This window comes from Clinocottus analis, unplaced genomic scaffold (genome assembly GCF_023055335.1).
Source record: "Clinocottus analis isolate CAN_PGR_092001 unplaced genomic scaffold, fCliAna1.0.p SCAF_14, whole genome shotgun sequence".
NCBI lineage: Eukaryota > Metazoa > Chordata > Actinopteri > Perciformes > Cottidae > Clinocottus > Clinocottus analis.
Window position 1 is genome coordinate 13,204,779 of NW_027175865.1, and position 13,695 is coordinate 13,218,473.

Genomic DNA, 13,695 nt, shown 5'->3' on the forward strand with positions numbered 1-13,695 from the left:
CAAAGCAGTGTAATTAAAGGAGCAGAAATAGACAGAAAGGAGGGTAGAAAAGAAGGACGGAAGGAAAGCAGGATGAGATGGAAGGCTAATTGACTGAGCAAAGGGGTGGAAAGATGGGGCCACAAGGAGGGAGGGTGACAAACTGGGGAAGGCCATTAAAGGGAGGGAGGAGGGACAGGGAGAAGAGGCGGGGGAGCCAAAACTGGCAACCCTGCCCCAACTACCAAAGTCCTATTTTGTCATTGGGTGGCTGTGACAGAGAGAGGGAGCCAAGAGAGACATAGCAGGGAGAGAGAGAGCGAGAGACTATGATTGGATGCCAGTGATAGAGTAAAAGACTAAAGCAGCTTGTGAATTTTCTTAGTTGTCATGGGCCCTCGGGGGTCGGTCAAGTGGAACCGCTGACTCACAGAGGACAGGACGGAAGACACATGAAGAAACGACAAGAACGACAAACACAAGAGACAAGAAGTAACTAAGGACAACACGGCTTTTATAAATAACAGCGCGAGAGAGACAGAGAGCGCTTCGTCCACAGGGGAGACTTCGGCGCGTCGCCTCCACGGAGCACCGACGAGATCACTCAGATCCACCCGTCCGTCATCTGGCCATCCGTACACCGGTCCAGCAAGTGAGCAAGGGGCACAGACATGAAGAGACCTCACGACTACAGCTCCCCGGACTCGGACACAGACGAGTTTATTGACGTGGGACAAGAAGACGGCTTTTGGTGAGCATCCCCCAACCGCACCTGAGGTCGTAACACTTGTCCTCCAGTTACACTCGAAAAGAAAAAAAGAAAGGAAAATGATGTAATGACATGGGACGTGGCGGAAATTAGTAGTTAAAGACTAATTTATCCTGAACACGCTGTGGGGATTACAAGCAGTTTGACGCTTAAATGAGGCCATGCATGAAATTACAGACAAGTTGAAAGAGTTTGAGTTTTTAAATCTCTGAAGATTATGTGGCTCATAATTTTTTTTTTAAAACAACAACTAATAATTATGACTCCTACTCTAAAGCTTTTTCTGTATTTCGCTTGAATGTTTTCATTTCTTGACACATGTTCCAAAAAGCTGAGCTGTCGGTTTAAAGTTCAACTTCAGGCCTCTGAAAGCAAATCCTCTTTATTCCTTGAAATATATATTCATGCATTTTTATTTTTTTCTAAATGAAAGTCATGTTTTTTCTCCTCGACTTGCCCATGTAGAAGTGTAAAAGTTGGTCATTGCACGACTTCAAAAGGATGTAAGGCCTGTCATGTTTCAAGCATGGAGCCGGGTTGAAATCATTAGCTCAATTTTCTCACAATGTATCATTGGAAAATAACTTCAGATCATGTTTATATTTTGAAGTCAAAATTCACAAATTATGAATCAAACTTATTTCTGTAATTATCATTGTGATTTGTTACTTTTTTCGAGTTTAGGAACTCCTTGATGTTGCGTTAAAACACAAAGCAATAGAGAGGGGCGACCCAACATTAAATATATTCAGGAGTTTGTCGTATTTTGTGGGAATATTTTGAGTCACTTTGTGTGTGAACGCAACGACGTTATTGGATTACACTTCAATGACATTTGAGATTGATTTCTAAAGGCTAAAAATGTATTATTGCTTTCAACTTTGTTGTATTATAATTATGGTCTTACAGGAAATTTGAGTATCATGATTTCATAAATAATTGTAATTTGTTCATTATTAATATGAATATATTAGATAAATATATAGAAAAAAATTAGGAAGATGAAAACTACAAACAATATTTTAATTTTTTTTTTAAGAAAAAAAGAAAAACAGATGCATCTTTGAATGTAAATGTGACATACAATGCTCAGCAGTTTAATAACTGCAGTCTATACTAATGAATCCTAACACTACACACTCTTTTTACAAGTTATGTCTATTTGCAATTGGCTTTTCAAATTCCTGGTCTGGACTCCCCGCAATGTGGACTAAAGCGGACATTCATCGGCGTGTGTTTGTAACAGCATATGAAAACACATTCACAGCAAAACTGGAAACATCACAAGCATCAACATGGGTAGTGACACGAAAGACGGTCTGGATAAATCAAACGGTCCCGTGTCATGCAAACAGAAGACAGCGCCGCCTTTTAAAGCCAACCCATCAAACATGAACCTAAACAAAAACACACAGCTAAATTGGCAGCCTTCATGTTGAAATCTAATAGAAATGCAGTCAGTCTTTGGTGGGGCAGTTTGAAGGGAACTCCAAGCTGTCAGAGCCGTAAGATGAGAGTTCACAAACAAACACAATCCATATTGAGTGACTGTACTCGGAAAAGCTCGGATCCCATGCTGCATGCTGGAGCCCCATGCGAGCGAAAGCATCGCCCCGAGGCTATGTAATCATCTTTCTAAAAGTGCTTTCGCTCACATGGAAAGGAGAACAGCATGTCATTTCACTGAGACTAATGTCTAGAAACGCATTAAACCCAAAACGATCTCGTCTTCCCTCCTCTCCCGGGCACTCCTCTGCTGTTCTGTGCCCAAAAACAAATTAGATTGAAGGGAGATGATGTGCCATCCTGCCTCTGTGTCATATTAAGGAGGGTAATAATAACAATATGCAGGAGAATCAAAGTTAAAATGTTTCTCTTCCGTGCCAAGACCGTCCTCCCATTTCCCTCATCTCCCTTTCTCTCTCACTCTCTATCTCCATGGCACAGCCCAGTCACAGGGTCCATGTCTCCTGGCAGCGCCTCGCAGATTCTGGCCCGAAAGAAGAGAAGAGGAGTAAGTGGATTATAGCCTTGGATCTTAATCTCTTTAGTCCTGTTGTTTTGGTTGGTCCTGACTGTTCCTCTGCTCTTCTTCCTGCGTAGATCATAGAGAAGAGGCGCAGAGACCGGATCAACCACAGCCTGTCTGAGCTCAGGCGGCTGGTGCCCAGCGCGTTTGAAAAACAGGTGACCGCTCATGAATCCACGATCATTTAAAATGATTCTCATTGAACATTATTCGCCTTTAACATCAGAGGTAGGACACTGGCTTCATGAGATCTGATGTGAAAACCGTCATTTTCTCTACACAGGGCTCATCTAAGCTGGAAAAGGCAGAGATCCTGCAGATGACTGTGGACCACCTCAAACTCCTACATGCCATGGGAGGGAAAGGTGAGACTTCTGACTTTAAAACACTTCCCTTTATAGCTTTCTTTTCAGCTTGTCGTCCATTTTCTGTGTAACGTGGAAAAAGCCTGTGGAGTAATGCTGGAAAACATCCCAAACAAAAAAGGACAGATCATTTTTTGGACGTGCACACTAATTCAATTTGTATCCCATCACTACTATTCTTTGTATTACGAAGCTCTATTTTTCTCTCAGGTTACTTTGATGCTAGGGCCCTGGCAGTGGACTACAGGACCTTGGGCTTTAGAGAGTGCGTTGGAGAGGTTGTGCGGTACCTCAGCTCTCTCGATGGGGAGTCCCCGGACCCGATAGGAGCCCGCCTGGTCTCCCACCTTTCTCACTGTGCAAGCGAGCTCGACCCCCTTCTCCTGCAGTCAGCCCCAGCCTCCGCCTTGTCCTTTCCTCCATGGCCTTGGACATCCTTCCCTCAGATCTCTCCCACCTCACCGGCCTCCTCCTCACCTCCTTTCCTCAGTGGGCGAAGGGATCTGGCCCTGCTGGGGAGCTACCCATCAGCCGCCTCCCTCCGCCTCGGCCCAGTGGCTGGCTGCCAGCAGGGTGTTCCACCACTCCATGCGCCCTCACACCTGGCCACCGTCCACAGGTTGCCCTCTCTCGCAGCGTCCCCGGTCCTAGCCCCCTCCAGACCAACCCAGTCGTCCCCGCACAGCGCCACCAGGGCCTCGCCCCTTCCCCTCCCCCTCCCGACCCCTTCCTCTTCCTCCTCCTCTTCCTCTATTTCATCATCTTCTGCTCCACAGCAGGTCTCTTTCAGGCCCTTTGCACCTCTGGGGTCTCCCACAGCACAGCGCAGGGGCATGAGCGGACAAGCCAAGTCAGCCCAGGGATGGGGGACTGAGATCGGAGCTTTCTGAGAGTCAACGCTCAGAAAAAAAGGTTTTGTTTTCTGAATGAACTCCGTCCAGTGAACATGGAGCTCCCATGCGCACCATGTAGCAAATATGAATATGTTGGAGGAAGACGTATTGAACCTTTGATGATTGTCTTTGTTTATAGGGGGGGGGACTCTAAAAGCCATATCAGACTGCGGGTAAAGTTTTAGATAATCAGAAACAATCGTATATATCAGGAGAATGAAGGAATGTGAAAAAATAGAAGATTTAAATATATTCCAGTTGATGATCTTGCCCGACAAAATACACACACACACACACACACACACACACACACACAGTTTCCAACAGAGCCATAACGCTCAACAGAGCGCCTTTTAACTGTGATATTTGTGTTTTTCCAAAATATTTTATACACATGATTACATTTTCACAGTCTAAAGAATGTTTAAAAAAATCTCTATAAAAACTAAGTGCCTTTACCTTTGTTCCCGTTTTGCTCTGTGTCTTTTTTTCTGACTCTGTAGGCAAATGGCAACATGTGCTAACAGCTATCTGCTTTCAATACAAATAGAAACAGAAAGGTTGAATGCTATCCGTGTTAGCCATGTCTGCAAACACTGCACGCATGTTCTCCAGCCGTAACCCCCTCTGTATCGAAGCTGTCTCCCGTGATGCCTGATGGGAGCTGTGGTATTGTGGCTGCAGAGGATAAACATGGTGGGAGCTGGTGATGTTTTTGGGATGCCGCGGTGAGACAAACAGACCCATCACTTTACCCTCTAATTGGCAGTCCCCTGTAATTAACTTTACCCTCATATCAGTCAATGTGTCTTCCTCTCCTCTACTGTCTCTCTGCCATCTTTCTCTCCAATCTTGTGGTACACCAGCGGATATCTTCTCTCCCCGTTTGTCTGCGCCACTGTCTCCTCAACAATGGACAGACAGTTAAGAAAAGGCCAAGAAGGGAGGATGGAGAGACTGCGAGAGGGGAAAACAAAGACAAAGATCTGAAGGGCTGTGGTTGGGTGACTGATTCGGTGTAGACGTTCAATAACAGGGTGGGAGGGAGGCAGGAGACAGGGTTAAGGAGAGATGAGAGGGACTGCGAAGGTTTGGGAGAGAAATAGTGTGAATCACCGAGAGTCGGCCAGCGCGTACAGGGTGAAAACCCTCGACCGATGATGAATGACAGTTCTAACGAGTTGTTTCTCAAGAAGATCAACGCAATTGTGCCGTGCCTCACCAAAACGGCTCCGCGGGGATGAGAGAGCAGAGAAGAGCCTTGTGTGTGTTTACTGCTGAAGAAAGCTTTGATCTACTTCAGGATGCAATGTCTGTGGTCTGCGGTCCAAAAGTGTGTGTGTTCCGCAAAGTGCACATTGTTTATTTGAGCGAGTGTGCTAGTGTGTGCTTAAGTCCGTCTCGTGTGCCCCATGTGTGTGTGTGTGTGTGTGTGTGTGTGTGTGTGTGTGTGTGTGTGTAATGTGAGTCTTCAGAGCTGGCGTCAGGACTGAACCGCGGTGGCGGCATGGCTCTCGTGCGAGGCAGGCCGGCGGTCGGACGGACGGTACGGTGGTGGAATGTTTGTGGAGGGTGCATGCATGCACACACACACACACACACACACACACACACACACACACACACACACACACACAGGCACTCAGACAACATACAAACATAGACACACACACACGCTCACACAGGGTGGCTGGCACTATTCTAGCCTCTGAGCGGCGGAGCCAGAGTCACCACCACAGCTTCCAGGAAGGACAACCACCGTCACACTGCACTGGGTTTCCCACGGGGGAGGGGAGGTTTGGGGGGAAAAGAGGAAAAAGGGGGAAAAGGGGAACGAGGGGAGGTGAAGGACCGAGGGAAGTGTGTGTTTGTGAGTATGTATGTGAGGCGAGGGTATACGGAGTAAGCCGGCGCCGTGGTTCAAGCTGAAAAGAGGAAGAGATGCTTTGAGGAGGAAGAAGGGAGGAAAAAAGTCAAGTGAAACCAGGAAGTGGTAATCTCATCTGATGTCTACATCAATTCCTCTCAGCAGTGCGGAAGTAGTGCAGTCTCAACTCACTCAATTCCCAAACTGAACTTTGTGTAAGGGAAAGTTCACACCGGAGTCAGAATTAGGGTAAAGTTCACTCATATGTCAAAGGCCATGAAACATCATATGTTAAGAGGAAATCATTTTTTTATCCATCAATCATGTTTCCCTTCGTGAAGTGTAGACCACGTCATGGGTCATGTAAATCTCGTTGGTCATTTAATGCTGATTTCCTTTCGACCAGTAGGTGGTGCTATGACATTGTGATCATTTCTTCATGTAAATGTACTCAGGCCAGGACCGGCATAATGCATGAGAATTTTTGATAAATTGCATGACGTAATTTGGAGTTAAAATAACTTTCTATAACCGCACAAATGTGTGTGTCTTGGAGTCCACGCAATGTCAAGGTCGTTCACTGAAAGCACGCCATTTTGATCACTTTTCATCATAAGGGTCTTAAGATCATCCTTGACCAAAATTTATGTCGAATGCATACATTTTGTAGGATGAGTTTGGAAAAGTATTCAGAAAACGGCAAAAAATTACAAAGAGGCCGTGATTCGCCAAATTACTGAAATTGCACAAAATAGTTTTTGCATGTTACAGGATGCAATGTGCACATATGCTGCAAAGTTGGAGTAATTGGTCCAAATAGTTTTGAAGTTATGAGTATTGAAAAACAAGACACGTCCCAAAGAGGTTCATTGGTCCATAGCTACTGAACACAATGAGATATCAAAAAGCTTTTGATCATTTTTGATGATAGAGTTCCAATAATTATCCACAGCAAGGTTGGTATGAATCGGATCCAGCATGTAGGAGTTTGCAAAAATCTTTTCAAAAAATTCAAAATGCCGATAAATCTAAGTAGGCGGAGTTTAGGGGTCTGAGAGGCATTTTGTAGTGTAGGTGGACCTGGACACGTGCGTCAAATTTCAAGTCAATCGTACGTTCTGGGTGAGGGGCGTCGCCGATACAACTTCTAGAGAGACATTTTTTTAACACAAATATGACGGCTATATCTGACGTCTATTTTCATCAAGCCTAACAAGCTTTCAAACTTTTTGAAAAGTTTTGGAGTAAAGCGGATGTAATGTGGAGGCCACATAACAGCTCCGACAAACATAGTGCCCCATGGTAAAAAAAAAAAAATTGCTTGTAATTCCACACAAATACCCCAACAATGTGGTTTTTTTCTGTTTTTTTTAATCGAAAAATTACGTTTTAATGATTAACCGTAGAGGTGCACATGGGCATATTTCAACTTTCTGCAGAGCTAAGCTAGCTGCTAAGTTAAGTTAATTATTTGCTGGCTCTAGCTTCATTCAAATAAATAAAGCAGGCTGAATGCAGAATGATGCACTTATTGTTTTATTGCTCTTGTTTGGACACAAAATGAATCCTCTGAAGCTTAACGTCTATCTCTATCAATCTTTCCTTGACATGTGGCAAATGTCACAGGGTCAAGGAAAGATGGGAAGTGGAATGTATTGTTGCTATTTTGTTGACATACAGAGCGGAGTGATCAGGTGGATGTGATATCAGTGTTCAGTCCGCAATCCACACTTGGAGTTGTACGAACCCAGTCAGTCACATTCTCTGTGTTATGCTAATGTTGAGCTAATAAAGTTAGCCAAAGGTACAACAATCTCCTAAACTTATTCTACACAACACTAGAAACAAACACACAATGTATTTTAGTATCATCGCTCACCTAAATACTATGAATATATACTCTTGAAAACATATTCCTCTTACAAGTGAGCTAAAATAAGTATGAATACTGACTTTCAAATGAATAAAGCAAGCTGAAAGCAGACTGATGTTCCAACTGTTTTATTGTGTCTTCAGTGTTCGCACACAAAAATAATCCTCTGCAGCTAAAACAGCGATCAAATGATGTTAGGACCAACGAACAAACCAAGTGTTCTCATTAAAGAACTAAGCAGCAACATCTGTGTGTGGAGCACTATGGACGCAGTTCCTCAGCTGGAAGCCTGAGACAACATTGGCCAGTTTGGTAACTTTAGGAGGAGCAGGCATGGCGATGGCACGCTTGAGATAGCAGCGGCGCCTAAAAGACAAGATCAATAACAGCATCTTCAAATATGCCCCATAAATACAGCTGTCATCATGAATAAGGAGGAGCTGCAATGGTGTCTGAATGCTGAGCATTTGCAATAAGGCAGGTTTACATGCATGCGTAGTGATTAATGTACCTGTACATGACGTCAGATATCTTTGCTTTGACATAGGTGAAGAACTGGCAGTTGGGATCATCAGTACAGGTCCTCTGACAAGTGTCTGCATCGTCCATCAGCTCATAGCGAATGTCATTATATTGGAAATCTATTTCTTCAAGATTGGCCTGAGCCCAGCCTGGTAGCAGAGAGGAACAAGGTTAGACTGCTGCTGCTGCTGCTGCTGCTGCTGCTGCTGCTGCTGCTGCTGCTGCTGCTGCTGCTGCTGCTGCTGCTGTAATGCTGCTGCTGCTGCTGCATAAATACTTCACCAACAATAAATGGTAAAAGATAGATGGATAAAGTTGCCGAATGATTCCAGTTTTTGTTTAAGATTGCTTTATAAGCAAATCTAAAATATGAGTTTATAGCTAATAGATGCAATGCTCGAAGAAAATGCCAAGGGTTTGTTTAATCAATATTTCTGAAATGATCGAATTTAGCTTGAAATTAAATTGCCGTTCCATGTGTTCAGATTTGGACTTTTAGCACACTGCTTTGATTCTTATTGTTCTAACTGCTTAGAATAAAAAGCTTTATCATGCAAACAAGACCACAGCATGCTATGAAAAGTATGCTTCATCCTGAGGGAAGTATGAAGGTGTTTAGTCAGATCCATGGCAGTCCATTCATAATTGTTGAGAGAATTCCATAAACTCAAACGACATCACCAAAATGATTAGGATGGATCATCTGGGAACCATCAATGTCTGGAGAAAATGTGTCAATCCAACCAGTAGTTGTTTTCATTGAAAAAAATAAAGACCAGAGTGACAATATATGACAATAAATTATTGAACTAGTCAATCCATTTATTTCAGATGGTTTGTGTTCTATGATGGTCGACTGAAAGTGTGCCCTCTGTGACACTTTTAGTGTTTGTAAATAATACATACTGTTATCCAGCTGACAGAACTTTGCTGGTAATCCAGATGTGAATCCGTCTTTGCCTTTTAGCACTATTTCATTTACGTTGCCCTTCAGCTGACAATTGAAGTTGTTGCTGCAAACAAAAGAAAGAAGAATGAAAATTAAAGCTTGAATGAAAAAATGGCTATATTTTGAAATTTGAGAACTGAAAGAAATAATAATAATTCAATTCAATATTTAACCACATTGGGGCAATCGAGATACTGTCAGGTAAGTTGCTGGAACAATGAACAGGCTAATAAAAGCACTTTCTAATTACTCATTGTATTGTTTTATTGGTGAAAACTGTTTGAGCACCTGACAAAAGTGAAGTAGGTGCAGGATGAATGAGCAGAGCACAGAGCCTGGCAGTGTTCAGGAGAGGCAGCACGAACAACCATAAAGCCATTTCCTGGGATGTCAGTGCTTGGAAAAAGCTTTCCCTCACATGCTGAACAAAACATGGGTCACACATTAATAACGCATGCACAACAATCTACAAAGTTTTTTTCCAAATACATTTGCTCTGACTGTTTGTGTACCTGGTTCAGATCCTTGAGTGGTCTGTGCTCGTTGGGAGAATCCTGATACTACATCAATTTTTCTTTGAACAATAGGAATTATCGGTACTACCCAGCTGAATTTAAGATGGCACTTGAACCTAAAACAGAACAAGAAATTGCTTAGTTAGTAAGGGTGGGGGAGGGGGAATGATACAGCATAGTATCGTGATATTTTGCGTTGCAATATTGTATCGATACACAGAAGCCAAGTATCGATCTTTTATTGAATCAATTTTAAACGTTTTGGTCCCACAATAATAAAATCAATTGCTTTTTCAGTCCGCTAGATGGTGCTGTGTTGCTTTATAGTGAGGTCGGCAAAGGTCCCGGATCAGCGTGATCGGTAGGTAGCGAGTTGGTCCAAACAAACATGGAGATGTCGGAGAAAGAAATTACAAATGCGCCTGCCGTGTTTAAATCAAATGGCTGGACTTCCTGTTCCTCGTGGCTCGCACAGCTGTTACTCGACGACACACAGGACAACATTCGTGACACATTGCTGGTCTAACATAAAAACAAAAAGCATTAAATCAAACGAGCTGTGTGTGCCTACGGATAATATTATGAACCCAGACACGAGGCCGTTTGATATTCCGACGTTTTGGGGATTTACAAAACAACTATAAAGAAGAAATAGTGATTAATTCCATGATGGATGGCGGAAATTATTATAACTGCATGGAGATGAGCCACATAAATAAAACACGCCCCCTGTCTGCTGCGACTATGTGTAGACTGGAATACAAACAGTTCAGGATGTCAGGTGCATGCAACAGTTATGACCGTGTTGGTGAGTTTGTCTGCTCTACAATCCAATTTTTCTGCAATAAAAACAATTGAAGTGAGAGTGTAACAACTAGTGGGAGAGGGTCAAATAACAACTTGACCTCAACAGCAGTGAAACATTGCGTGATCCAGTTGTACCTGATTCTCTCAGGTGTGAAGACCGCTTTGACAAAAGTAAAGAACTGACAGGGAGAATCCTGATACTACACCAGCTTTTCTTTCAACAGTAGGAATTATTGGTACTACCCAACTGAATTTAAGGTGGCACTTGTACCTAAAACAGAATAAGAAATTGTACAGTTAGGGAAGTGGAGAGCTTATGTCGGCAGCCTGGTGGTGCCAGAGCAAAGCCTCCCTCTCATTGTTTGAATTACATAAACTGTGTGTAACAACTACTGGGAGAGGATACAATGATGATTTGACTTCAACAGCAGTGAAACATGGCGTGATCCAGTTTTACCTGATTTTCTCTGGTGTGAAGACCGCATCGACAAAAGTGAAGAACTGACAGGTGGGGTCCTGTGTGCAGACTCTCTGACACGTCTCATAGTCGGCTGTGAACAAGGTTCGGTAGTCTGCTCCTGGGAAGTCTATGTTATGGTAAAGCTGAGGCAGACAAGGCTCTGACAGACAGAGAGAGTAAAGGAGAGTGGGTCATGGATCAATAACCAGCAGTGTGGGAAGGTTAGAAATGAAATAGGTTACAGAATAGTTACCCTGTTGATGTGATTTGACTGTTTCTAACACATGGTCATGGATCAATAATAAAATAAGATAAAATAATCCTTTATTATTCCTTCAGTGAGGTAATTACAGCAGCCTTGCCCACAGTAAATAAAGATAAAGATCAAGTAATATAAATAAACAGCAGAACAGTAATACATTTCTTTTTTAAATTAAACAGTCAGAAGAAAATTAAATAAACAAATCGAATAAAACTAAAATAAGTAAGTGTGTAAAAAAGTATTGCACAATAAGTAGATGTGTATAAACAGTGTGTGGAAGGTTAGAAATGTAATAGGTTACAGATTAGTTACCCTGTTGATTAAATTGGTGTTTCTAACATCTGTTTTAAACTATAGCAACAAAGCTAAAAAAGTGCTAATAATATGAACTCAAACCAGCAGTGTTAATTGTTAGTTACAAAAGTGTTGTGAGCTTACCTGAATCTGTGATGCAGGGTTTGAGAGAAAATCCAGAGGTGACGCCCTGCAGTGGAGTCCGCTTATTGGGCTGTCCAGAGGGACTGCTCTTCATGTAGCAGTAGAAGTGGCTGCAGGAAGATGTACGTGTGTGTGTGTGCGTGCGTGTGTGTGTGTGTGTGTGTGTGTGTGAGAGAGAGAGAGAGAGAGAGAGAGAGAGAGAGAGAGAGAGAAAAGTTGACTTTATCAGTGTGAAGGATTTAGTAGCATCTCGTGGCATCAACTGTCCACTCCTCATCACGCACAACTCTCGTCCAAGCATGTTGAAGAAATACAATGGTCTTTAAGTAACATAACCATGAGAAATGCCCTCTGGTTGCTCCCCGGCGCCTCACAGGGCAGCCCACTGCTCCTTAAGCAAGGACGGGTTAAATGCAAAGGAGAATTTCCCCAAGGGGATTAATAAAGGGCATGTTTCTTTTTTCTTTTTTCTTTTTTTCTTTTAGAGCTTTAAATTGTTCTTATCGTGTCATTTGTAAGTGCCTGCATCATTTTAAGCGTTGATTGTAAAAAAAATAAATAATAATTCTACTGTAGACAGATGGAGGTGCAGTATGATATATTTGAAGAGGTAAAGCTCTCTATTTAGATAAATACAAATTATTCTAAGGTAACGGAAACACTGTGACTCATAGTTTGAGGGAATTATAAACAAATGAAAACAAAGTTATCATATTTCATTCCTGCCGATACATTATTAACTTTTTTAAAAATCAAACCAAGAGGAAAGTGCATGGTCATAGTTGCACGAAAACAGATTGATGAAACATTGTGACTTAGTTTCAGGGGATTATATACAAATAAAAACATAGTTATCATATTTAATTGCTTCCAATACATTATCCTACCACTTAAAACTTTTTAAAAAAGGAAACAAAAACATAAGAGGAAAGTACATGGTGACAGTTGCAGCGAGAACAAATTGTATAAAGCATTAATATTATGAAAATACAGTCGTTTGTAAAGAGAATACCTCTAATGTACGCTGAGAAAAGACATTACAGAAACTGCTTGTTTGCTTTTGACTGGCAGTGTATGGAATCTCTAAATAAGAAATACATTACAAATTAAAATAAATAATTTCTTGTGAGGTTGAAGTTTGTTTTCATGGTCTAGCAGCTATTACATTTTCAGAGTCTAAAATGTATTTTTACCTTCCTGTTTTATGAAAACTTGATTTCATTTCATGCTTGCGGTGCTTGTTTTGTACCTGTCGTCCTGGGTCCAGTCCGCACGAACAAAGGTGAAGTAGAGGCAGGCGTGGTGCTGGGTGCAAAGCTGCTGACAGTGATTGGCATCAGGAGAATAGACAAATTTGATGTCTGTTCCAGGGAAATCTATATTCTCCTTAAGCTGTTGATCACATTCTAAATAAACAGAAAAGAACACGCTTTTACATGTACAAATACACACATATCCAATACATCCTATTACATATAAGTGGTGAAAATACAATATGTAATGCATTACCTTGACTGAAGGAGAGGCTGCAGATAGACAGCAGAACCCCCAAAATCCAAAGTGTTTCCATTTTCACGGTTCTGAGGTTTCTTGAAATCAACGGTTCATCCGTCTATTTTAAAGCAGCCCCATATGGACTTTGACCATATGGGAGGTTTATTGACTTTCTGAAAGTCCAGATTAAAAATCAACATTTGGATGCTCAAAACATTTAAACAGTGTGGCAACTGTTTCCTTTACTGTTGCTGGTGTTTTTCAAGCTAGATCCTGTCACTGATACACATCTTCACTCTTCAGAACATGATTTTTGCTTCAGCAGCTTGGGATGTACCGAGTGAGATTAAATTATGGTTTGGATGGTTGACCTGTCACCTAGAAGGATAGTTTGATTTGCTTCGTTTTTTATGGTGAGGGACTAAACCGACTAAACCGGTCAGTACATCGATTTGTAAGAAAAATCTGGAAAG

General features: G+C 42.1%; 2 protein-coding genes across 3 annotated transcripts; one reads left to right on the top strand and one right to left on the bottom strand.

Moving 5' to 3' along the window:
• Positions 1 to 281: 281 nt before the first annotated feature.
• heyl (hes related family bHLH transcription factor with YRPW motif like) lies at positions 282 to 4,481 on the top strand. 2 transcript variants are annotated; one of them, XM_068576010.1, is made up of 5 exons: positions 282 to 730; positions 2,696 to 2,762; positions 2,852 to 2,935; positions 3,061 to 3,142; positions 3,353 to 4,481. In XM_068576010.1, exons 1-5 carry the CDS (start codon positions 651 to 653, stop codon positions 4,030 to 4,032), a joined length of 993 nt encoding a protein of 330 aa, XP_068432111.1. In that variant the 5' UTR covers positions 282 to 650; the 3' UTR covers positions 4,033 to 4,481. The 2 variants fall into 2 exon arrangements, with proteins under 2 accessions (XP_068432111.1, XP_068432112.1); XM_068576011.1 differs by lacking the exon at positions 282 to 730 and adding an exon at positions 2,405 to 2,579.
• Positions 4,482 to 7,942: 3,461 nt separating this feature from the next.
• LOC137785027 (coagulation factor XI-like) lies at positions 7,943 to 13,298 on the bottom strand. The gene is made up of 9 exons (XM_068576045.1): positions 13,238 to 13,298; positions 12,978 to 13,134; positions 11,729 to 11,838; positions 11,026 to 11,188; positions 10,727 to 10,839; positions 9,535 to 9,667; positions 9,204 to 9,310; positions 8,287 to 8,446; positions 7,943 to 8,141 (listed from the first exon to the last, which is right to left on the bottom strand). The coding sequence occupies exons 1-9, from the start codon at positions 13,296 to 13,298 to the stop codon at positions 8,009 to 8,011; spliced, it is 1,137 nt and encodes a 378-aa protein (XP_068432146.1). The 3' UTR covers positions 7,943 to 8,008.
• Between the last annotated feature and the right edge of the window lie 397 nt (positions 13,299 to 13,695).

Bases quoted from the DNA above. Each gene is read 5' to 3' on its own strand.
- LOC137785027 (XM_068576045.1), bottom strand. From the start codon at position 13,298: ATGGAAACACTTTGGATTTTGGGGGTTCTGCTGTCTATCTGCAGCCTC. The intron at 11,839-12,977 runs GTACAAAACAAG...ATCTTCCTGCAG, and splicing joins GACTGGACCCAGGACGACAG to CCACTTCTACTGCTACATGA. The intron at 9,311-9,534 runs GTGCTCAAACAG...TTTTGTTTGCAG, and splicing joins ACCTACTTCACTTTTGTCAG to CAACAACTTCAATTGTCAGC.
- heyl (XM_068576010.1), top strand. From the start codon at position 651: ATGAAGAGACCTCACGACTACAGCTCCCCGGACTCGGACACAGACGAG. The intron at 2,763-2,851 runs GTAAGTGGATTA...CTTCCTGCGTAG, and splicing joins CCCGAAAGAAGAGAAGAGGA to ATCATAGAGAAGAGGCGCAG. The intron at 2,936-3,060 runs GTGACCGCTCAT...TTCTCTACACAG, and splicing joins CCAGCGCGTTTGAAAAACAG to GGCTCATCTAAGCTGGAAAA.